The sequence below is a fragment of the Carya illinoinensis genome, chromosome 6 (genome assembly GCF_018687715.1).
Source record: "Carya illinoinensis cultivar Pawnee chromosome 6, C.illinoinensisPawnee_v1, whole genome shotgun sequence".
In the NCBI taxonomy this organism is placed as follows: domain Eukaryota; kingdom Viridiplantae; phylum Streptophyta; class Magnoliopsida; order Fagales; family Juglandaceae; genus Carya; species Carya illinoinensis.
Genome location: NC_056757.1, coordinates 5632046 through 5654847, shown reverse-complemented (window position 1 = coordinate 5654847; position 22802 = coordinate 5632046). Strand labels below are relative to the sequence as shown.

The window sequence follows — 22802 nt, the reverse complement described above, 5'->3', positions numbered from 1 at the left end:
ACTTGCATGTGATGTGGGGTCCAAATTGCCAGAATAGAGGTCAATCATTGCATGCAACTTATTAGTTGCATCCAAAGTATGTTCTCACGAATTCGCAGCATGAGTAATCATCTTATAACAGATGTTCAAAAGACTTGAATAAGCAATAGAATCCTCCCGTTGATGTACTGTGTCGTAGCTGCTATGGATTAATATGTATCTTCTTTTGATGTCCTTCCTCCATCGATCCAAAATGTACCTATCTGGTAATGATTTAATCCCGTTACATTTGAAAACAACGAAGATGTGCCGGCACACTATCCCCCTCATTTCAAATAAACCACAAGAACACTTTGCAGCACCTGTATCTTCCTGACTAAACTGGACTGAATGTGTAACCAACTTCGTGAACTCTTCGAGACAAACTTCATCCTCTACTACATAAGTCTTTACTCTACCGTCTACCTTGAGTAAAACTGGGTCCAAGTCGATGACGCGAGCAAGTTGTTGCTGAACTTCCCTAAACTTTCCATTGGTGTACAAATCTTGATATCTCTTTTCAATTGGAGTTCTAGAGATGCAGGAAATTGTGACATTAAATGAGTGGAAGTCCGCTACATTTTCGTTCTCAATTTTCTTTTTCAAGGCATTATCATATTGATCGACAAACTCTTTCAAGTTTGTTTTAGCATGAACATAGCCATTAAAAAAGGCATTCATGCTATTGCTCCACTGAGTTATACTCATTCCAACCCAAAAAACATCTCTAAAAAATGCCGGTACCCAGTACTCACGCTCAGTGTATAGACTCTTCAACCACACATTCTCATGCAAGTTGTACGTGGTGATGAATTGATTCCCACAATTCTCGAACTCTTCCCGAGTTTGGGTGTCATACACACATTTTCATTAGTGTAATTTTCATTCCAGTTTTGTAGGAACCATAGCTTCCAAGCTTTTTAGGGACTTTCTTAAGTATATGCCAAAGGCAAAATCGATGTCGGCTTTCGGGGAAAACAATTGAAATGACATTTTTCATCGCTCTGTCTTGATTAGTGATAATAGCCTTCGGCGCTATACCATCCATACACTGCAACCAGGTCCGAAATAACCACATGAAGGTCTCAGTATCCTCTGAGGAAATCAAGCCAGCTCCCAACAAAATTGATTGCCCATGGTAGTTTACACCAACAAATGGTGCAAAGGGCATCCCATATCGGTTCGTCAGGTATGTGGTGTCGAATGTGACCACATCACCGAAATATTGGTATGCAGCTCTACTCTGGGGGTATGCCCAGAATATATTCTTTAACCTACCATCATCATCCAGGTCCATCAATGCAAAGAACCCTGGATTTTTGTACTGCATTCGTAAAAAGTAGTCTTGCAACACCCCAGCACCACCTGCGCCTAGTCGTAGATGTCGTGCCTTGTCGATGTAGTTACGACAATCCTTTTTCAAAAATAAGAAGTTCTCAAATCCACCCGCACCAACAACAAGAGATCCGAAACTTTTATTCATACGGATCCCAACCATATCATTTGTATCAAGGACTCTTTTTACAGTTTCACTTACTTCTCGATTACATCGAAAGAAGCGTGATTTCTTTGGGCTTAGGTTGTGATTATGGATATTGTGAACTGTATTCAGTCGAAACTTTCCATCAGCAGTTTTTTAGGCATTAATCTTTGCCTTACATTCTATTTTTCCTGTCGGACGAGGGTTGGCAACGTTCAAAATCCTATTCTGAGCCTTCCCACCACGAGCACAGGCAAGTGTGACATATCTAACAGTCCCATCCTCTCCCCTCTCACTCCTTTTTGTCATCACCCCAAACCCGCATTTCTTACCATATTCCTTATAATAACTCATTAAATCTTCTAACGAATTAAACTCCATCTTGGACTTTGGCACATCATCACCATCCATTTGCACTTTCTCAGATACTCAGGCACTGGATATGGGGGTTTCAGTTTCCCCACCATCGGGTCTATTATCCTGTGCATCTGGTCTATCCGCAACACATTCATCAACTCTAGAGGATGTATATGGTGATTTGGTTTCCCAACCATCGGGTCTATTATCCTCTATACCTTGGAATTTGCTTGTAATGGAGCTTGTACTAATGCGAGATACCGGGTCTTCCATGCTATGTTGAAATGGGTAACTACCATGCTGGCAAAAAGAAAAAAACAATGCAATTAAACTCTTTTAAAAATCTCTAAATATTAAAATTAAACATGTTTGATATGACATCACCACCTGTAGGTTGCTTGGATATTGGTTGAAACTAGGATATGATAAAAAAGCCGATAACCACGCAGGCATTGGTCCATAGTAACCGTGCATGTAATTCGGGATGTTTGGACACGTTGATGGTATGTCCTAAAATATTATTGGATAAGTTATTAATGTATTTTGACAATAAAATATCAACTACTAAACAAATAATGTTTTCTATATATTACATAATACAACATACCGCAGGTGGGGGATTTGAGCTAGATGGCTTTGCATTAGACAGGTCTTCTTTTTCATTTCCCATGCTAAGAGGGAGGCAAATGAATTGTCAATAGCAATATTATATAACTTAAACCACATTATAAAAAATGAAGAAAGATACTAATATCTACAAAAAATCCCAGAATCAACATTACTAGGAAGGAAACAATGTCCTGCAAATGCTTTACAACCAATCACTGAATATAATAATTCTAAGGTGGAGAACATTGACATAGATTTGGTAATAATTCACTACATTCTAACTATGGTTTACCAAGTTGTCAAAATCTTCTTCTAGCAAACATTCAAATGTCTTGTCACTTGTTTTTCCCTCTTTAATCTCTAAATATTAATCCTACTCACCGTGGGATTTGATCTCTAAATAATCAGTGGCATATTCTATTTTAATTCATAAAGCAATTTATGTAGGGGAAAATCTGTTTTGCTTAGACGTTCAGGCATTGCTCATGAGACAGATCAATAAATAGCTATAAATTTGTTTTCACCATCATTAGATATAGTTAAGAGGCTTGAAGCCACACGGTTTAATACTACAGTGGGAAGCAAATATGAATTCATCCAAACATTTAATCAACTAACTACCCTACTGTTAATAGATTTTCATGCTCATTAAAAACTTTAAATTTAATCATAGAACCAAATTTATTATGGCATCCAAGTCCATGTATGCTGTAGTTGTAAAAATTAAAATAGAGATGTAGACGTAATGGAATAAGCATTATCATTTCTTTCCCTTAAGTTGAAACAGGACCTTCATCAACACCCGAAAATTGGAGACCTGTAAACATCCTTACTACAGATCAAAAAATTTGTAGTAACCAAATAGTAAGACTAAATCAGGTTTCTCAGAAAGGAAAGAATACAACAGAAAAAAAAAAAAAAAACTGCACTGAATCTCATAATAAAATTTTCCTTATTTTATACTCTCTAGTAGCTTACGGACTGAGCTCCAGGTTTGTCTAAAAGCAAGACTAAATAAGGTTTGTCTACACGGAAAGAATACAACAGAAAAAAAAAAAAAAGAAGCACATAAAAGATAAATCCAAAACATTCTGACTTACCGAGCTTTCTGGATGCGCCGCGGGTTGAACTGATTGCAAGTTGGGGGCTGGAGGGAATTGGGGCTAACAAGTGATGGACTACGACCTCACCAGCCTATGGGCTCTAACGCCAGTGACATTTTGACGAGATTTTTCAGTAAGTTCGGCCCTTTTTGGATCTTCTCTTGCTTCAGCCACATTTCATCCTTCTATTTCGATTTTCCTCTCATTTTTCTACTTTTTTTTTTTTTAATTTTAATTGATGTGGCAATACACGTCATCTGCCACGTCAGCCGATGTCGCACCGGTTCCGCAAATCCGGTTGCATACAGAGGAATTGAATTTGAAAATATTTGGCTTGAAACTTAAGGGCGGTTCAGATACAGAAGCAGCACGCAGAAATTACATACCAGTACATACACTATAATAATTCCTTCTCTACCTCCGTTCCAACTTCCAAATTGCCAATCCAACGTTTAAGCACAGAAACACCTGCGGAGAGTGGACTTCACTCCATAGTCCGTCCATCCACACACACAGAAATGGCGGACGAGGCGCAGGATAGCGAGAGCCCTAAGACAGAAACCAAGGGTTTAGCGCACGACATCGAGTCCCAGATTAAAGGAGCTATGCGCTCTTGCGTTGCTCAATTCAAAGAACAAGCCGAGTACTTTCTCTCTCTCTCTCTCTCTCTCTCTCTCTCTCTCTCTCTCTCAAATCAATTGGTACTAAATTTTCTCCTGGGAGATGCTCAAAATTCCTTTTGTGATTGGATGTTATAAACTTATAGGGGTGCAGAAAAAGTGTTTTTCGTTCAAATTTTTTCGTGTTTGACTTATATAGTTGAACTGGGTACATGAGCGTAATAGCAAGAGTAGTATGGGTTGTAGAAAGTTCTAGTAATAGTGGGTTTTGCGGAATATTGAAGAACTAGGAATTTTATGCTTACATTTAATTTCTGGGTTTGAAGGTTTTCTTTGTTATGGGCTCCGTTCATGAAATAAAGGCTTATTCCAGGTACATAATTAACAGAGAAATATGTTCATTTGAGATCTAGTGCTTTTTCATACTTGTTGAAGCTTGAGTAATAGTTTAATTTCTTGTCAGAATGTCCCTCTCTGTTGTTGTGTTATTAGATTTCTATTTCTTGTTCTGGTTTTGGTAATTGTTGTATGCTTGCCTTTTACAACAGCACCCAAACTTCTTATCTGTTTATTTACGTGTATTTAGCTGTCTTGTTTTCCCTCTACCTATAAAAAAACAACTTGTTTTCCCTCGTCTTATTTCTCTAAGGACCAGATATGCACATACACGGATACATACAAACATCCATACATGTATGAATATGTATCTATGCTTATAGCTATATGTACGTATGTTTCAACGCTTTGAGTTTTCTTTGTGAAAAGGAACTGTAGATAATAAAATAACTAGCAAACGGAGTTACTGCAGATGCCTATCTGTTTTTTTTTTTTTGTTGGAACAATGTTGGGGATTGTCGTATGCATCAAATTCAGTAGGAAGGTTTTTGTACAGATCATATTTTACCATTAAATGTGCTTTTTAAGTAAGTCAAGATTTTTTTGGTTATGCATATTATTCCTTCTATACATCAAGAATATATTGATTGATTTGATGGTGATAAAATCAAATAATTTGTAGGTTTATACTGCTACTTGATTAATTAGTCTTTCATCTTTTGCATAAAATTGTAAGCATGCTATTTGCTTAAAAGTCATTTTATTAGTACATTAGTGAGCATTTTGGGCTTTGAGCTTGTCATGGGCGATTCAAAAGTTGAGTTATTGGTGAAATTGTTTTTAAAATGCAGTTCCTTGACATTTGAGGGGGCACGGAGATTGTTAGAGAAATACTTGGGGTTGGAGACATATGCTTTGGATGTGCATAAGAGACTTGTAAAGCAATATTTACTGGAGGTACTTCTTCGGATCTAGGAACTTCTCATCCACTTATAATCTGAGTACCGTTATTGTCAGGGTAGTTTACCTATAAAAAAACATGTTGTTGGCGTAGAAACTCCGTGCTTTGATATTATTATTCTCAATAAAATCTTGTTTACTGATCAAAAAAAGAAATATTATCACATCTTATTTTGTACCATTATCACAAATACAAATTAATGTGAATGAAAAGTAGAGTTATTGTCTAGGAGTTCCAGAAACAATGTTTAGATGCTGTGAGGTTCAACTTAAGAACATGAATTGGAGAATTTCCCTTTTCTCAACTTTAAGCTAAGAATCTTAATGCCATAAATGCACCAAAAGGTTGTGGATGCAGCTTTCCAAAATCTTCCTCCTCTAGTACTCTACTGAATAGCGTATAATTCCTAGCTGTACAATTGATTTTCACACCCTGCTAAAAAAGAAATAACTTATTCTTCAATGTTCAATCAAACAGATAATTTTGCTTTCTGCTGAACCCAGATTTGCAGAAAGCAACCATTATGACTTCGAAAACCATAGAAAGAGTATAAAGGCCTATGAGGTTTTTCCCCTTGAATTACCTGAGGTACACTTGCGGGAAACTCCTTGCTGAGGGCCTGTGCACCCCCGAGATTAGTCAAGAAGCTGTTCTCGATACCCGGTGCCAATAAAAAAAATAAATATATTTTGCCTCCTAGTGTGGTGATGACTTATTTGAGTTGTTTTTGTTTACATATGATATAATCTAATCACAGAACAAAATGCACAACTTCTTGGGCGGGGGGTCATTTTCCACCCTGCCCAAGGCCCGCCTTGAGCCACTATCTATTTGGCCCTGTCTAACGAATACCCGCTCTTCGCCCAACCAGAAATTAAAAAAAATCCATGGGTTTCTACAACCTATCTTTGTGCGTAGATCTTTAAATATGTAGATCCATACCAATCCTTGCCAAGCCATGGTCATAGATCTTAAAAAATGTGTAGATCCATACCAATCTCTATGCAGACCCATGAGTCTCCCGCTTGCTTTCTATAGAAATGGTAGGGAGGCAAAGATGAGAGATACTGTGGGCCACGACCAAGCCATTATCGTGGGTTTCTACAACCCACAACCAAGTTGTGGCTGTGGGTTGTAGTCTGTAGAGGCCGATGGCCATGGCCGGGATTTCTCAGCCACAACCAGTTCAAGTGACCCACGACCATGGGTTTGCTAGAAGAAATTTGGAAGAAGGTGAGGAGGAGGATGAGAAGGAGAGGAGGAGGATGAGAAGGAGAGACGGAGATGAAGAAGAATGGGAGACTTGGCTCTTGGAGGAGATGAAGAGAAGAAGAAGAGGAAGTGAGTGGTAGGAGACTTGGGGGAGAGAATAAATGAGGGTGGGTACCCACGCCCGAGCCTCGCCTGCTTTTAATGTTTTAAGATTTTGATCAGCCTGCCCGCCCGGTAGCCTATTGGTGTGGCTGGATGGGCCGGGCAGGCTGTGTACAGGAGCCCGCCCACCAGGCCTATGTCCTACTATGGCCTTGCCATATCATCGTTTCCAATTCAAAATAGATAGTGTATTGTTCTCTGAGTCATCTGTGTATGCTAACCCTCTTAAAGCTTTGATCTTACCCTTGAAACACGTTATGAGATCTCTAATGATGGATTCAGAAATCCAACTCCTTTACCCCCATCCTCCTTGGACCATTTGACATAGATTGATATTTCAAATTTCAAACTCTGTTAGATGGATGGAAAAAGATTTGACACTCTGGATAGACTTTGTAATATTTTTTTACTTTTTCTTTTGGGGTGGGATGGGAGAGTTTGGGATTTAGGATTGGAGATTTTTATTTTATTTTATTTTTTATATAAGAGAGATACAAGTAGAAGATGAGGTTGAGTACTGAAGTTAAAACTGTTGAGGCTTGCAATTGAGTTAAGAAATCTGAAGTTAAAACTGTTGAGGCTTGAAATTGAGTTAAGAAATCTGCAATCAACCAGTGGACACAGGGACTGTGACAGAAAAACCCAAAGGTTTGGCAAAGGACAGGTTGACCATCCTTCATGGTACATAGTCTTGAGGTTGGAAAATGCCTTTGGTACATTCTGTTACATTAGCCTAAGAACCTCTCATGAAGACTTTGTAGAGAATACTAAAGGTTTGCACAAGATGGTCAAAGATTTTACCTGTGTGGAGTGATGTAGGATCAGATCTAGGCCTATATTAACTATCTCTATAGTAATTTTTATGCTAGTTTAGCTTAGGTTATTTGTCTATTTGATATTGTCATTTTAATTTTTGATACTATTACTATTTTTTTGATGGTAAGTTACAGATGCACTCAATGGCCTTGAACCGACAAGTTTACCCACAACCTCAATTATAGTATCATTATCATTAGTTTTTTTTTAATAAAAATCTCAATCTTATTAAAATCACAAAGGGGTGCAACCCAAGTCCACATAGTGGATACAAGAGAAAGCACCCGATTAATCTATAGTCTATATTTTACTGTTAGCTCTAATAAGCAACATCAGTATATAGTGGAAAATTCTGATGACTGACGGACCTGGTTGGTTTTAGATTGCTTATTGGATAGCCGTGTGAAAGTGGAGATTTGCCTTGTCTGCATGATAGCTCAGTGAATTAGCATTAGATGATTTTAACAATTTTGTATGAATTCTGATCATTAATTTATACATTTTGTTTGGATACAAATTGTTGGGAAGGGTGATTGGCTAAACTTGTCTATTCTATATGGCTAGTGCTTAGATGGTGCTGATTCTGACAATGCCTTGAAGACTTCTGGGGATATGGGGGAGAAAAGTGTGACCAGAGAAGTGGCTGACTCATCTGAGGGGCTTCATTCCAAGAAAGATGTAAAGGATTCGGAAGACTCTCCAGTTATGGGCCTTTTGACAAGACATAAAACTACCAAAGCTGGATGTGAGGAATCTAAAGCCAGTGAAAATAAAGAAGTTCCAAGTGAGAGCACAATAAAGAAAGCTGTTAGAAAAAGAGCTTCTTATGTCAAAGCTAATTCCATGTATGTTGCTTCATCTGCAAATTTGTTACCAATTTTAATCTCTATCCATTAATGTACTTCAACATTCAGTGTCTGATGTATCATAAATTGATTTTCTCTTTCCCCATTTTTTATATTTTGGCATTTTAATTGTTTCACTTTCTTTTTCCCCCTTTCCAGGAAAATTACAATGGCTGAACTTCGTCGACTTCTGGAGAAAGATCTTGAACTAGAGGAATATACTCTTGATTCCCATAAGAAGTTTATTAGTCAACAATTAGATGATGTTGGTAAAATTTGTTCTTGCATCATTAACTTCTTGAAGCACACCATGCAGTTAACCTTGTTCACTATTATATTTAGGTGTTGCAATCTCATGAATTTTCTGAAGAAAAACCTGCAAGTAATCTCAAGAAAGATCTTAAGAAAAAGTATGATGGGAAAGCATCCAATAGGGTCAGTAGTGAAGAGAGTTCTGATTCCTCAGATAGCAAGGATGATGAGGAAGAAGAAGAAGTGAAACCTCGAAAGAAAAATGTTCCAAAAGGAAAGATGCATAACTCGGATGTTAAAAAACGGGGAAGACCTTCAAAGGAGACCAACATATCTAGTGGTAAGCGGAGGAAGGCTGTGAAAACAATATCAAAGGAAAATTTTGATGCAAAAGATGGTGGAAATGTCTCTGAAGATGGTCAATCTGAATCATCTGAAGAGAAACCTGTGAAGGTTATCTAACTTATCTTGTTTTCCTAGCTCCTAAAAGCAGATCAAATAATAAATTGTTTTTTTTGAAGCACAATTTTTATACAAATATGCAGAAAAAAGACATTTCAAACCCTGCATATGGGAAACAAGTGGAGCATCTGAAATCAGTTATCAAATCTTGTGGAATGAGGTTTTTCTTATTTGACTCTTTTGTAATGGTTGTAGATTTTGTTAAGGTTGATGTCTTGATGTTATTGATCTCTTTCACAGTGTTCCCCCATCCATTTACAAGAAAGTAAAGCAGGTGCCTGAGAACAAACGTGAGGCCCACCTGATAAAGGAGTTGGAGGAAATATTATCCAAAGAAGGCTTGTCTGCAAATCCTTTGGAAAAAGGTATCATGTAATTCAGCTTATTTTTGGTGTGTGCACTTGATCTTCAACTGTGACTAACTAGTATGCTTATTACACTGATATGGTTTACTTCTGAAAGATGTTTTTGAAACCCAGTATAAGAAGGAACAAGTGTTCTAGAAGGTCATGGAATTCATTTATTGTCAGTCATAGGGTCTATATGATTTTGTCATCCTCCTCTCACCGAGGCCAAGTTTTTTTTATCAGTAAACCAAAGCCTAGTTATCAAAAGAGAAGTAATTTTGTCTGCAGAGAAAAGTAATTCCAATAAGTTTCGCTCTAAATACCATTAGAAAATATACTTGTTTAGGTCATCCTTCTTTTAATGTGGCTGTGAGTCCGCCCTTTTAGGCTAAGGTCTCAAGGTGGTGTTTGGAGGCAAATGCACTTGTGCGCCTAAAGGTGCCAAGCTGTGTGCACCTGTATAAAGATGGACATGATGTGGTTTCTTATGCTCAGAAATCAAGGAAGTTAGAAAGAAGAAAGAAAGAGCAAAAGAACTTGAAGGCATTGACATGAGTAATATTGTGCAAAGTTCACGTAGGAGGTCCACAGACAGTTTTGTAGCGCCTCCAAAGCCCAAAGTTCCAGTTGAAAGCAATGGTGACGATGCTGAAGATACGGAAAAAGACGACAATGAAGATGGCGATGATGATGAAATAGACGGAGATGATAATCATGAAGATGATGATGACAGTCAGAGTGAAGAGTTTAATCAGGGTAAACAATTAAGAATTATTTTAAACTCTGCTTAACTCACTTATATAATAGTTGCAGCAGTCTCTTCAATGAACTTTTCTAAACATCTTACTCAGTTCCCTAAATCTTAACCTTTCATATGCAGATGCTGATGAGGACAGTGATTAAATTCTTTGTAACTGGTGGACTTGCAAGATTATGGATAACAGATAAGAATGTACAATTTATTTTATTATTATTCTGATTCTTTTTTAAAATTTTGTTTTGGGTGTAGTCTTTGATGGAGAATTCGCATTCAGCTTTGCCAACTAGGATTTTTAAGTTCAGCAATATCAGTGACTCAAAACTCCTTTGCCGGAGAAAGTAGTACAGGTATCAATGTAGTAGTATCAGTGATCTGCCAAGTTTTTATGCTGTCATTGTGTATAGCGTGTGACAAAGGCATGTGGCGGGTCTGTTTGATTAATTTTACCACCCAAAAGAGCTCCCCACATGTATCTCGGTCACATTGATGGAGCCATGATTTTTTTGGAGACTGATAACAATTGGAAAACCCCTCAAGAAGATCTGTAGCATTGATTTTCGATTTATATACTTTCTGCAAGTAAAACTGGTTCATGGAATGCATTTTGTTTATCGGGCATTTGAAGGAGGCGCAAGTCAGAAGACTCAAAGCCAAGTTCTTTATGAAATTTATCCTTTAGGGTAAGACTTCAAGGGTACTCTATGGTTGTATATGGGTTGTAAGCTGATTTGCCACAGAAACTGAAAAATGTTTACAGTTGTTTGGGTGCTGAAACAATCCAAAACCAGAACTGCCACCTTCTGTGACCGCCAACTCAAAAAGGACACCATAATCTCGTTTACAATTACATCTAAACAATTCTAACTTATAACCGAAACCACAAACATGAAAGGTGTTTAAAGCCAACTATAGTAAAACCACCACACCCTCGACACCACTAGTCGAGCTCCTTAAACATCGGTAAATCCACAATTGAAACTCCATCTAATGCCCAAGTTCACTCTAATTGTTCCGATTGTGATGATTTTTGAACTGAGCTTCAAACTAAAAGAGTGCTAGTCGCACTAAGAATTAAGAAAGGCATCTATTGTCAGCATGTCAATGCTGTATTCGTGATTTTTGCAATGAAAATGCAACGATAACCGGTTTCAATAAGGATATTTGGTGAACCAATAGATGCAAGTAAAAGCTGGAGTTTTTCAACCTGTGGACACAAAGGCATATATTAAAAACGCCATTGTAATGCATGACCAAATCATGAAGGCACATTCAACCTTGGTTCTGGTGAAAGTTCATGCACCTTACGGTTCAACGGAGTTAACTCTTAGCACAGGCATCGAAGTGTTTATGATAGGGATGATAGTTTCACATAAGAGGGACCTACAAAATTACGTCTCAATAAAATACTTCCTGTGTACTTGGGTCTATTTACTTGTCAATAAAGAATTATTATTACTTAAAAAAATGGAAATCCGCCGAGAAATTCTTAGCATGTCGACTTTTTTGTCTTTCTCAATCAAGTCCAATGATATTTTAGAACCTATTGGTTGAAAAATGTGAAGGCTACTCCAGTTCATAGAAACATTTTGTTCATGACTTCATGAAGCAGTCAGCTCTCCCTGGGAAACGATGCGCCTGACTTCATTTGCAAGATCCATTACATGTTTGTCTTTACAACCTATAGAGAAAATTATAAAAAGAAAAAAGAAAGAGAAAATGAAAAGAAGAGCGTAAGCGAATGTTTCCCGGTTAAAGAGAGAAAAACTGAAATATTCAATAGTAGAAATGCTGTAGGTTCTTAGAATAACCTTACCCATTTCAAGTAGAGCCTTTTCAAGTTGGAAAAGGTAGTCTCTGTTGGGACCTGATGGGCCTTCAGCGTGGATTATTTGTCTGTTTTAAAAGAAAAGGATACAAATGAAGGAATCACTCGAGTGACAGAGGAAATGAACCATTATGCATGTTCAATGAATTTGATAGTATTCGGATCTATCAAATTCAGGATTTGGTGCAAAGTTTTCTTTTTCATCAAATGCCAAAAACTAGATTGCATTTGAAAGATTCGTACTTGGCAATATCCTCAATAGAAGCAGGTCCCAAGTAATTCCTGTTGAGCTTCTGGTCTGGAGATGCAATGTACCTAAAAAGTGAAAATTTAGGTTTTGACCTGGTTGCATTGTGGCAATCCAACATGCACATATGAAATGCATGGTCATTGAAGGTTTTTGCCACTTACACCATTATTCCAGAAACAGCTGGAGTTGTAGCTGTAGTTTCCTAAAACAGATTTCAATAGATTAACTCACATAGTTAATTGGTTCCTTACAATATTTGCACCGAACATGTAGAACTTACAGTGAAGAAATCAAGATAAGCCTTCTTGTCATACTGCTTCTCCCTCACTTCTAAATGCTGCATACTTACAAAGAAAGAAATCTAAATATATCGAACCGTGACATCATTAATTGATTAGAAAGTACAAAGTGTGGGCTTGAGAAGAAATTCTGGCTGACGAGTGAGGTTGCAAAACATGGTAAGCATATCTTTATGAGCACAGAATTAAATTAACAAACTGACAATCAAGGGGACCAATTGATTAATAGTTGAAACATCTTCAAGCAAATTACAGAAGCGATTGGGATAAGTGCATTGCAAGCTTCAAAAAATTGATTTTTCGCAAAGGATGTCTGTCAATAACAAGAGATTGGGATTCATCAAGATTCAAATCATTTTAATGCCCTCCCAGGCAGAAGATGGCACCGGGATGCCATAAGAAATAAGCAGGGCTTTGCGAAAAGACCTTACCCCAAAAGAGTAGAACACTCGGTGGTAGAAGGAGGAACTTGTAATTACAGGCAAAGAGAACCAATTCATTAGTTTTAAAAGAAGGAAAAATATAGTTGCAAGCATAATTGTGCACTAATCTGTACACTAATGTGATGTGATTGGTCAAAAAGTAAATTTTATTGAAAACAGTGTTAATTTAAATTTTAAGTATGAATGAATTAGTATTGGTACACAGATTAGTACACGATTGTGCTTGTATATAGCAAAACTCTTAAAAGAAATGTTAAGACGGAAAATACCAAAAGGGTTGATGACTATAAACCTTTTTATCAGGAACAATTATATGAAATGAAAGAGATGATGACTATCAGATATATGCAGTTGTAAACACTAAGATAGCGGGAGATCTTTTTTTTCTTCCTTGGTAAAAGACAGTAGGAGATCAGCTATATATAGTATTTCTGCCCTTTTGCATTGAATATGCAATATATCGTTTAACAGGTAACATGTATTAGATGATAAAAAGCATCGCATAACAGCGTTAATGAGAATAACCACATCAACTGAGTGCATCTCAAATTGAATTGAACTATAGGAGCAGACCTAAATGGACCTGTATAATTTGGCCATGACAGATATGATTGAGTGCAACCAGAAATGAGGAGTAAGTAGAATGAATGCAAAACTTGACTTTGCAAAGGGGTAGCCTCATAAGAGTAGCATGTAAGAGGAAAGGTGCAACCTTTATATGGTCAACCCTCTGACAGAGAAAAAAGGTGCAACCTTCATATGGTCAACCCTTTGATAGAGAGAGGAAAGGTGAAACCTTCATACGGTCAACCCTCTGATAGAGAGAGGAAAGGTGCAACCTTTATATGGTCAACCCTATGATAGAGTGAGGAAAGGTGTAACCTTTATATGCGTGTGCATTGGTGTGGGTGCACAAATGTGAAAATGATCTGTTTTCAACATCAAGCGCTCAAATTTATAAATAGGTTCTCAGTGGATTAATAAAACTCGGTAATCTTGTTCCCTGCTTGAAAGCCCAAGCTACTGACCTGCTGTTCTTCTAAACTTTACCTTGTCTCATAGTATGGAATAGACTTCCATGGCTACTAAGCGTGAGGGATCCTTTCCCAAAGAAAGCAATTAAGAAATTCAGTACTAGCAAAGAAGATGGAAGATTACGCTTTTAATAAACTTCCCAAAAACTAAACAAACAAAGCTCACAATACCAATAACAACAAGATAATAGATAACAACATTAGCAATCAAATCTGAAGAATTAGAATGAAAAGGGAAGGTGATGGTCTCAAATGGGACAAAAAAATAAGATTAAGATTTTTTACATTTGTTAGCAGCCAAACTAAGATAAAAGTTCAAATAATATACTTCAAGAAACGTACCGTTAGTGCAGTTTCTTCATCTTCCTTTGTAGAGATCTTGTAGGCAACTCCACACTATGACCTCGCAAAATCACAAATTTATCTATTTTTCACGTGTCTCAATTTATAATTTGGACTTCACAATGAGGAAATTACCTATGTGAAGTCGAGAATAAAACTGGGATATGGCATACAAGAATAAATTTCAAGTGGGAAATTGATTGCTTATTCACGAAAGAAATTCCATCAACTATAAAAAAATGTAAATATCAGACAGTTCTTTCCTCTCCCCTATATGCCAAAGTAGTAATTTTATTCCTATGGAAACATGAATAACACGCTGAATTGAACGATAGGAGACTTCTATGTTCTGTTGATCATGGGATATGCTTTTCTATTAGTGAAATGTTTTCTCCGATGCCTATTCTTCCTGTAACTTGACGGAAGCCTGCCGCAATTACCGAGACAATTGAGTAGACACAACCACCCAAGAGACACAAAACTCACAATTTAGATTACTCACGAAATTTGGGGTGAAAATAGAACAATTTACTTCATGATAAAACTCTAATTTCCATGATTTTTCTTCTTCCGTTAAATATCAGAGTGCCCAAATAAACCAGTGGATTCTGACCAATGTAAATCGCTGAACAAGCCAACAATTTACAATCCATCAATTAAAAACGACAGATTATGTCTTCTTTACTATTACTCATATATCTTCGATGCAAGATAACCCAATAAGATACAGCTTTCACATTACGGATTTGCGATAGAACAATCAATGCACGATTGACAATTACTACCACTCGAGCCATAGAAACACCTATTAATAATAATTAAAAATCTTACACAGACTTCGCCTTCTGCTGGCTCCAATGTCACTGTCCTTCCTGGATACTCTGGTGTTCCTCTGTGGTCCGTACTACCTAAATCGTAATGGCCCACATCAAACTTGGAAAATATAAAGAACACGCAGCACAGAGAGAGAGAGAGAGAGAGAGAGAGAGAGAGACCTTGATAGAAGACACGACGATAGCCTTTGATGAACCCAACGAGGCGCTGATCGTAGTTAAACCCGGCTTTCCAAATAAGAGAACCATACCCAAATACCCACACCACCATCTCTCTCCACCTTTTCACTCTCACTTTATCTTCCTTCTAAATGACGCTCGGGCTCTCTGCTTTCTCTCTCCCCAACGGAATACGAGACGTCGACGGACACTCTGAGAGAGAGAGAGAGAGAGAGAGAGAGAGGCTATCAATCTAGTGGGTTTGGCAGCGCAATAGGTACAAGAGGCTTTGACAATTGACACAGGCCAATACAAGTGAGGCCCGTGGAAAGGGTGGTCGAGCTTCCACCAGTAACTCGCACCACGGCGTGAAAACCTACCAAGCCAAAAAAAGAAAAAAGAAAAACGTGAGTCTATTTGCATTTTTTTAATTTCCATTTAATTTGCATATCAACGAAAAGGGGCATGATATAACTATCACGTAATTTTTTATAATTCTCTAATAAAATTTTTATTATTTTTTAATTTAAATCAATCAGATCAAATGAAATTCAAATAAATTAAAATTGATTAAAAATGTGTTTTTAAATAATGTTTTAATTTTTTTTAAATGTAAAAATATAAAAAAGTGAATGAAAAAAATTAAAAAAAAATTAAATGACCTTATCAAAACCATCTTGAGCTGGATGTAGCACTACTCCTCTTTGTATCATTCTCAATTATACTTCCTAGATCGTCCGGCTAGCCCGCTAATTAGCACAGACAAGCAACTAACCCACCAAACCAGCCAAGCAAGTATAGGAGTGTAATGGTTTGGCTTTATTTTTTAGGTATATTATAGTGTATATATTATATATAATATAGTATATTATAATATATAATATAATATCATTATATTATATATTATAATATATAGTGAGATAGTATTAATATAACTATTAATATAATTGACTATAGTGATATAAGATTTTAAAATTTAATATTATATTAATTAGTAATTTATTATATAATATAAAATTATTTTATATATAATTATATATAATATAAAAATTATATAAAAAATATTTTATACAATATAAAAAATTAAAATATATATGAATTGATTCGGTCCGGTGTTAGAAAATATAAAATCAAAACCGGACCAATTTTGACCAGTTTTGAGAAAAATGAAACCGATACCGGATCAAACTAAATCCAATATTGAATCACCTACCTATTTGGTCCGATTTACTGATTTTTTTCACCCCTCTAGCAAATGGGTCAATGGTGTGTAAAATATCTACATGACACATTTTCAACCGCCTTGTATCGTATATAAAAAAGAAATGATATTAGTAGATATAGGGAGTACAAGTGTCATGTATTTCTTTTGAAGAAAATAAGTAAATATGAATCGACCCACATGAAAAATTAATTTATTAGTAATAGTGATTATTTATTTTTCAAAAAGAGTACATGCACGACGCTTGTATAGGTCATGATTATATTTAACATTGCTCTGTATAAAACCGATTTTTGGCCTCTCTCCCCTTCATTTTTATCTCTTGCCTACATCATCCCTTTCCTCCTCATCCATAGATCCAAGTAGATCCACAACCTAGATTTGTGCAGTGATCCACCGGCCACGGCCGTGGCCCCTCTCTCTTTGGTTGAGGTAGGTGCTGTGGATCTCTTTGGTTAAGGCCATGCATAAATTGGGCCCTCAAGGTTCAAGTTGAGTATTGTAACATACAGATCATCATGCACATGTTGGTCCTTTATCCTGGTCGATCGATCTAATGAGAAGTTTCTATGGATGAGAAGAAATGTAAAGGGGAAATTAGGCATAGGCTTTGTTAGTGGTTTTTGGGCATTGTGATCAGATGGTGGTTGGGAAAATCCGCCTGTGAAACCGATGCATGCCCGTGCAGGGCCGAAAGCAGATGGAAAATATATGTCATCCTGTCTAGGTGAGGGTAGATATCCATCTACTTTACTTGTTCTGTGACATATTTTAAGCGACTATCGTTTAAATGACTGATATATGAAGGTATTTTAAATAGACCATGTTAACAAGTGTAATTGAGGATGACAAGATCTAAAATGAATAGTAGCATATTGCTCTTGTACGTACAATTACACTAGAAATCAGACTTCTTGATCGCCTCAATCTAGAAATTTGGTTGAATTTTACAAAATTCTTAAAATCCTATTTTCCTTTTCATTTTGAAAAAGTGTTTGTTTCTAGACTTATATCTTAGTTATTTATCTAACACATATGAGATGGGATACCTCTTTCATACAAAAAAAAAAAAAAAGAAGAAAGAAAGAAAAAAAGTAATTATTTTTTAATATTTTAAATAAAAGAATGAAAAACAAAAACGTAAATAATGAAAAGGGAAAGGAAAAAGAAAAAGAAAAGATATTTTGGAAATATGTATCAATTCTCTAGCCAATATTGCAAATATTTCATAAAAAGGATACCTTGGCAATACGTATAATATTCAATTGATCCCTAATGCAAACTCATCAGGATCACATGCCTTGAAATTAATTAGTTGAAACTCATTTTCCAACTAGAGCTCGATCGTGTGATATGGAATGTTATTCATTGAATATATATGATCAGATGCCAACATAACACAGGCAAAATATCCAATATTCTTGATCTCCATACATATATTCTAGATTCATCATCTTTCGTGCGTGTGTAAGGCACAATTTTTAAGAATATTAGAACTTGGCCAAAGAAACAAAAATAGGATAAAAAGAAAATGGAGGATCCAAATATTCCAAACCTTAGGGTACATAATATCATATATAATAGTTATAATCGCTTATTTTCGTGTCTCACATTCGTCGTAATCGATTCTATAGTAATCGATCTCGACGAACTTCAAAATTCAAAACATACATATATATATTTAAAGCCCCCACGCATGCATTAATATATATATATATATATATATATATATGCATGCATGAGTCTTACTTGGAGACGAAGATCAGAAAGATTCACCATGATTTGTACATAATCAATGATAATCAATGATCAGTCTCTCAAATTAAAGAACCCTAGTGATGTGGGACTGTTAATGCTACTGGAATATTTGACACCCCGGCAGCAACTACATCTTTGTTGTTGTGATCAATACTGGCGATTGATGATGATATATTAGCACTGGTGTCGACTGTGATTGGCAACTCCTGGGAGGTTCCTTTCTCATCGGCTACGATACCTTCTGAGTTTGGAAGATCTTTGCTTTTACCCCACACCACTGTGTAAAGCCCCAGTACTATGACAATGGCTCCAATTACACTGTAGCACATGCACATCAACAAACGCATTACGTGTCTTGAATCAACACATATATATTATATATATGTACGTATATACCTTCCAAGGTGGATTTGCTCGGCTAAAACGATGAGGCCTAGAACGGCAGTGATGATCATGAGCAGTGGACTGAAAGCCGTGACGAACACAGGGCCTCGTTCCCTGATTACAATTCCTTGCACATAAAATGCGATTCCAGAGCAAACTACCCCCTACAGATATTACAGAAGGCCGCAGGCTTAATTAATTTGTAGTGTACTTGAAATATGCATGCATTAACGTTGCCCATAGCTCGATGTCTTTAGTACTTTTGTTAATTATGCTACAACTTAATTAATTGGTGCTTACAGAGTAAACAGCGGCAATGAGCCTTGAATCCCAGCCAATAGCCCAGACAGTGAGGTCACGTTCCATCACAAGCGTCACGATTGCACCTTCCACCATGCCCATTAAGCATATCCATGCTGTGAGAGATAGCTCAGCCGGGTACTTCTTCAACGTAAATGACTGAGAATCACAAGGACCACAATTCTCAAATATTAATTTCACCAAAAAAAAAAAAAAAATGTAAGTAAAAATCATGGATTACAAATTAACACTAAGATTTACTAGCTACTTTACGCACTTGCAATATGAAGAAACCGGCCCAGCTACTGCAACTGGCTAGGAGCATTAAGGTGCCGGTGACCAAATGCTGATCATCCCCGGAGGACTGGGTGCTGGTTTTGTGGTGGCTTTCATGCCCTCTCCCCTTCATGAAATCGATGATGGGGCCTTTGTACAAAGTCATGACCATGGCTCCCATGACCGTGATTACTGTGCCCACCACCTTGGCTACACTATGTAACTTCTTGAAATTCACTGTCTCTAACCTGATTAATGACAAAATGATAGATTGCACATTATATATCCCGGTCTGCAATCATTACTGATAAAGGCATATATATGGAAGTTTGTTTTTCCAGTTTCTTTCCCATTAAAATTTCTCGCCTGGCCTTTTTACTTTTGCAACTTGCAACAATTTAATACCAGCCAGGTCACATCAAAATCCAGCGTGAATATTCCGGGAAAAGTGAAACATGACCTGACCACACGGCCTCTTTTGTTTTCAGAATTTTCAAGAGAATATTATAATTTCATTAGATCATTGGTGAATGCAAAATGATGATTAGTTAGCGCAGCTAGCCTTCTGGACCACTAGAAATGGTATATGTTTTGTGGCCCCATGTGGTAGTGCATGTCCCCGGTCAGTTGCTGGCTCCTAACGCTAAAAGTAACTTTACATTTACCATATGAATGAGACATGAGTTGAATTAAACAGCTTGTACCGGAACATGATCGCCATTATGAAGGTTATGGCGGGGAGCATATTGACAGCGGCAGATGCAAATGTTGCTGAGGTGGTCTTCATTCCCAGATAATAGAAGTTCTGATCAAGCACCGGCCTGCATGGTTATAATGATTAGCATGTATACCAGCATTAATATTAATAGGCCTTTAAATGTTTTGTTGGCTCTTAATTTTCTGGCTAACAGTTGACTTTCATTGTCAAAAAAAGAATCAAACTTCCCATAGAAATATAAGTTGTAACTATTACATTCTGTTGAGCAACTGGCCGAATTTGCAAAATATCACTCTTTTTGTTATATATGTATGTGCATCAGTTCATGCAGAATGCTACGATTTTTAAGTGATGTCATTCCTTTGAAATGGCAGATTCTCTCTCTAAGTAAAACAATATCCAAGGCAAAAGGAAAGAAAGAAAGAAGAAAACTTAAACTAAGATTAATTATATATATGATCTGCACTTCACTCCCTATTTTCTCTTGGCCTCCCTACAGTAAGATAGAAGAATATTGTTCAGTCGCCAGTAATCAGTGAAGATATACATAAAATGGTGTAAGGTTCTCTTGCTAACCCGATCCTTCCAGTTGGTGTTCGCAACAATCAAAAGTTGGTTTTTTATATGCATTCTTTATCAGAAAATAAGAATATGCGTTAATCTAATTAATATTGCGATCACTTGGCAAAAAACTAAGCATATGTATACGTTCTATCAATCACTGATACTCAAAGACGTACATGCATGTAGAATCATTTATGTATATATATATATATAAACAAGGTATTTAGAGCATTACTCCAAGAAACCGAGCGCCACAATTCTTAGGAAGATCGGCAGAGTCATTTTTGGTCGTATTTTCCTGTAAAAAGAACAGAAGAAAACAACATATATAATTAATTGGTTATATTTCTATCGCAACATATTGGAGAGGAAGATGATGATGCCCCACAAAAGTGCGTGCGTGCGTGTGTATAGTTTGTGTGTGTGTGTGTGTGTGTGAGAGAGAGAGAGAGAGAGAGAGTACCTTTCAAAAACAATTGCAAAGGGAGCAATCAATATCGTGGCAACTACGTGACGGTAAGTTGCAAGGACGTAGTGACTCATGCCTCGCTTCAAAGAGACCATGGAGACGATGTACATTCCTGCATATCCAAACTGCAAGGAGACCATGGCCAAGTAAGGTTTCGCCTTTCTTAGTGCTAATCGGCAAGACATGACCCCCGCAACCCTTTTGTCTTCCATCTCTTTGACGTCTGATACACACTCTCTCTCACACACAGACGATCGCTTGTCTCTGATCTATATATCTCTGTCAGCAACAAAATGAGAGTGCCTGCTTATATAGACGGGACAAAAGTTAAAAAAATGTCTGACTCCCATTATTCACGGCTCCAATACCTCTCCAAGGCATTTCCTGTCTCTCAGATAATTCCCTTATCCATTAACTACATGCATCGACTATTTTTCTTTCTTTACTCCTTTTGCGTTGTACAAAACCAGCATCACATATAATTCTAAGGATCAATACTATTCTCATCTTTAATTTCGTCATCTTCAATCATATCAAATGACGTGGAATACTTTTAATTAAGTGATTTCATACGTAAATTAACCACTTTAATGAAAAACTACTTTAAAATATAACACTTCAATCAGTCTAATTGAAAATCATAAAATTTAGAATGGCTCTATACTCCATTCAATTTTTAATTAAATATTCTACGTGTTGAGCTTACTCACTGAAAAAGAATTTGTTCCACTTACACGTAAGGTAAAATGTTAAAATATAATACAAATAATTAACTTTTTTAACTTAAATTTTTTGAGCAAGTAGTGATTTTGTGATATGCTTGTCTAACTCTATCTTGAACGGTAGAAAGTGTTTGAAACATAAAATTCTAAGAAATATATATCGGAATGAAAATATTCCTCTATTATTCTTGTAATCACTGTAAAGAAAATAAATTGAGTTAATATATAAAGAGATCGATCAGGGAAGAGTATATACGTACGTGGATCTCTGAGATAATAATAATTTTTATTCGTCTTATTTCTTATATATATATATATATATATATATATTATATGGGAAGCGGGCAGGGATTCGATTCATTAATGGCCACCAATTAGAAATTAGGTTGAGTGCTTTACCGTGATGATGTAAGGAAGTACGTGTGATGTTTTTGCGGTACTAGGCATGCTGCATGCACATGCTTGCGAAGATTAATATGGACAGCTGGATCGATGCACCATTAATGTTTAATTTCTATAAAATCAGATATTGGCTTTGAGTCATGCTGAGCTCGGCGAACCAGTACTGATCACTTCATGTGGATTTTACTCAATATATAGTTGACCTCAAATTCACTTGGGGATCATGTTCATGATGACGTGGCTGTAGTAATTTTCCAAACTTATACTCATCCAAAAGAAGAGAAAAACAAGATAACCAGCTTATATATATATATATATATACATGTTCATGAACTTTAACTACATTCATGAAGTGTCGACTAGGCAGCCATCCAAACACAATATCAGATTAACTGTCTCGTCTGTCACTCTCTTTAATTTCTTGACTTTCAATTAGCTACTTATACAAATTAAAGGGAGAAT

At 36.6% G+C, this 22802-nt stretch overlaps 4 protein-coding genes across 8 annotated transcripts; 1 reads left to right on the top strand and 3 right to left on the bottom strand.

The window, feature by feature from the left end:
• Window positions 1-84: 84 nt before the first annotated feature.
• Window positions 85-1909, bottom strand: LOC122312576 (protein FAR-RED IMPAIRED RESPONSE 1-like). The gene is made up of 3 exons (XM_043127219.1): window positions 1678-1909; window positions 878-1620; window positions 85-711 (listed from the first exon to the last, which is right to left on the bottom strand). Exons 1-3 carry the CDS (start codon window positions 1907-1909, stop codon window positions 85-87), a joined length of 1602 nt encoding a protein of 533 aa, XP_042983153.1.
• A 2033-nt stretch (window positions 1910-3942) lies between these two features.
• Window positions 3943-10734, top strand: LOC122313439 (glutamic acid-rich protein-like). Of its 5 annotated transcripts, XM_043128442.1 has the most exons (10): window positions 4102-4210; window positions 4514-4560; window positions 5375-5480; window positions 8239-8519; window positions 8679-8784; window positions 8862-9224; window positions 9317-9393; window positions 9474-9598; window positions 10076-10336; window positions 10461-10734. In XM_043128442.1, the coding sequence occupies exons 2-10, from the start codon at window positions 4526-4528 to the stop codon at window positions 10481-10483; spliced, it is 1377 nt and encodes a 458-aa protein (XP_042984376.1). In that variant the 5' UTR covers window positions 4102-4210; window positions 4514-4525; the 3' UTR covers window positions 10484-10734. The 5 variants fall into 5 exon arrangements, with proteins under 5 accessions (XP_042984377.1, XP_042984380.1, XP_042984375.1 ...); XM_043128441.1 differs by lacking the exon at window positions 4514-4560 and having other exon boundaries at window positions 3947-4210; XM_043128443.1 differs by lacking the exons at window positions 4514-4560; window positions 10076-10336; window positions 10461-10734 and adding an exon at window positions 9927-9982 and having other exon boundaries at window positions 3943-4210.
• A 969-nt stretch (window positions 10735-11703) lies between these two features.
• On the bottom strand, window positions 11704-15834 carry LOC122313440 (gamma-glutamylcyclotransferase 2-3). The gene is made up of 8 exons (XM_043128447.1): window positions 15529-15834; window positions 15365-15441; window positions 14534-14587; window positions 12696-12752; window positions 12577-12617; window positions 12409-12480; window positions 12154-12233; window positions 11704-12018 (listed from the first exon to the last, which is right to left on the bottom strand). The coding sequence occupies exons 1-8, from the start codon at window positions 15635-15637 to the stop codon at window positions 11939-11941; spliced, it is 570 nt and encodes a 189-aa protein (XP_042984381.1). The 5' UTR covers window positions 15638-15834; the 3' UTR covers window positions 11704-11938.
• Window positions 15835-18142: 2308 nt separating this feature from the next.
• LOC122313730 (WAT1-related protein At4g08300-like) lies at window positions 18143-21512 on the bottom strand. The gene is made up of 7 exons (XM_043128921.1): window positions 21211-21512; window positions 20983-21045; window positions 20170-20286; window positions 19467-19713; window positions 19190-19348; window positions 18902-19053; window positions 18143-18823 (listed from the first exon to the last, which is right to left on the bottom strand). Exons 1-7 carry the CDS (start codon window positions 21426-21428, stop codon window positions 18580-18582), a joined length of 1200 nt encoding a protein of 399 aa, XP_042984855.1. The 5' UTR covers window positions 21429-21512; the 3' UTR covers window positions 18143-18579.
• Between the last annotated feature and the right edge of the window lie 1290 nt (window positions 21513-22802).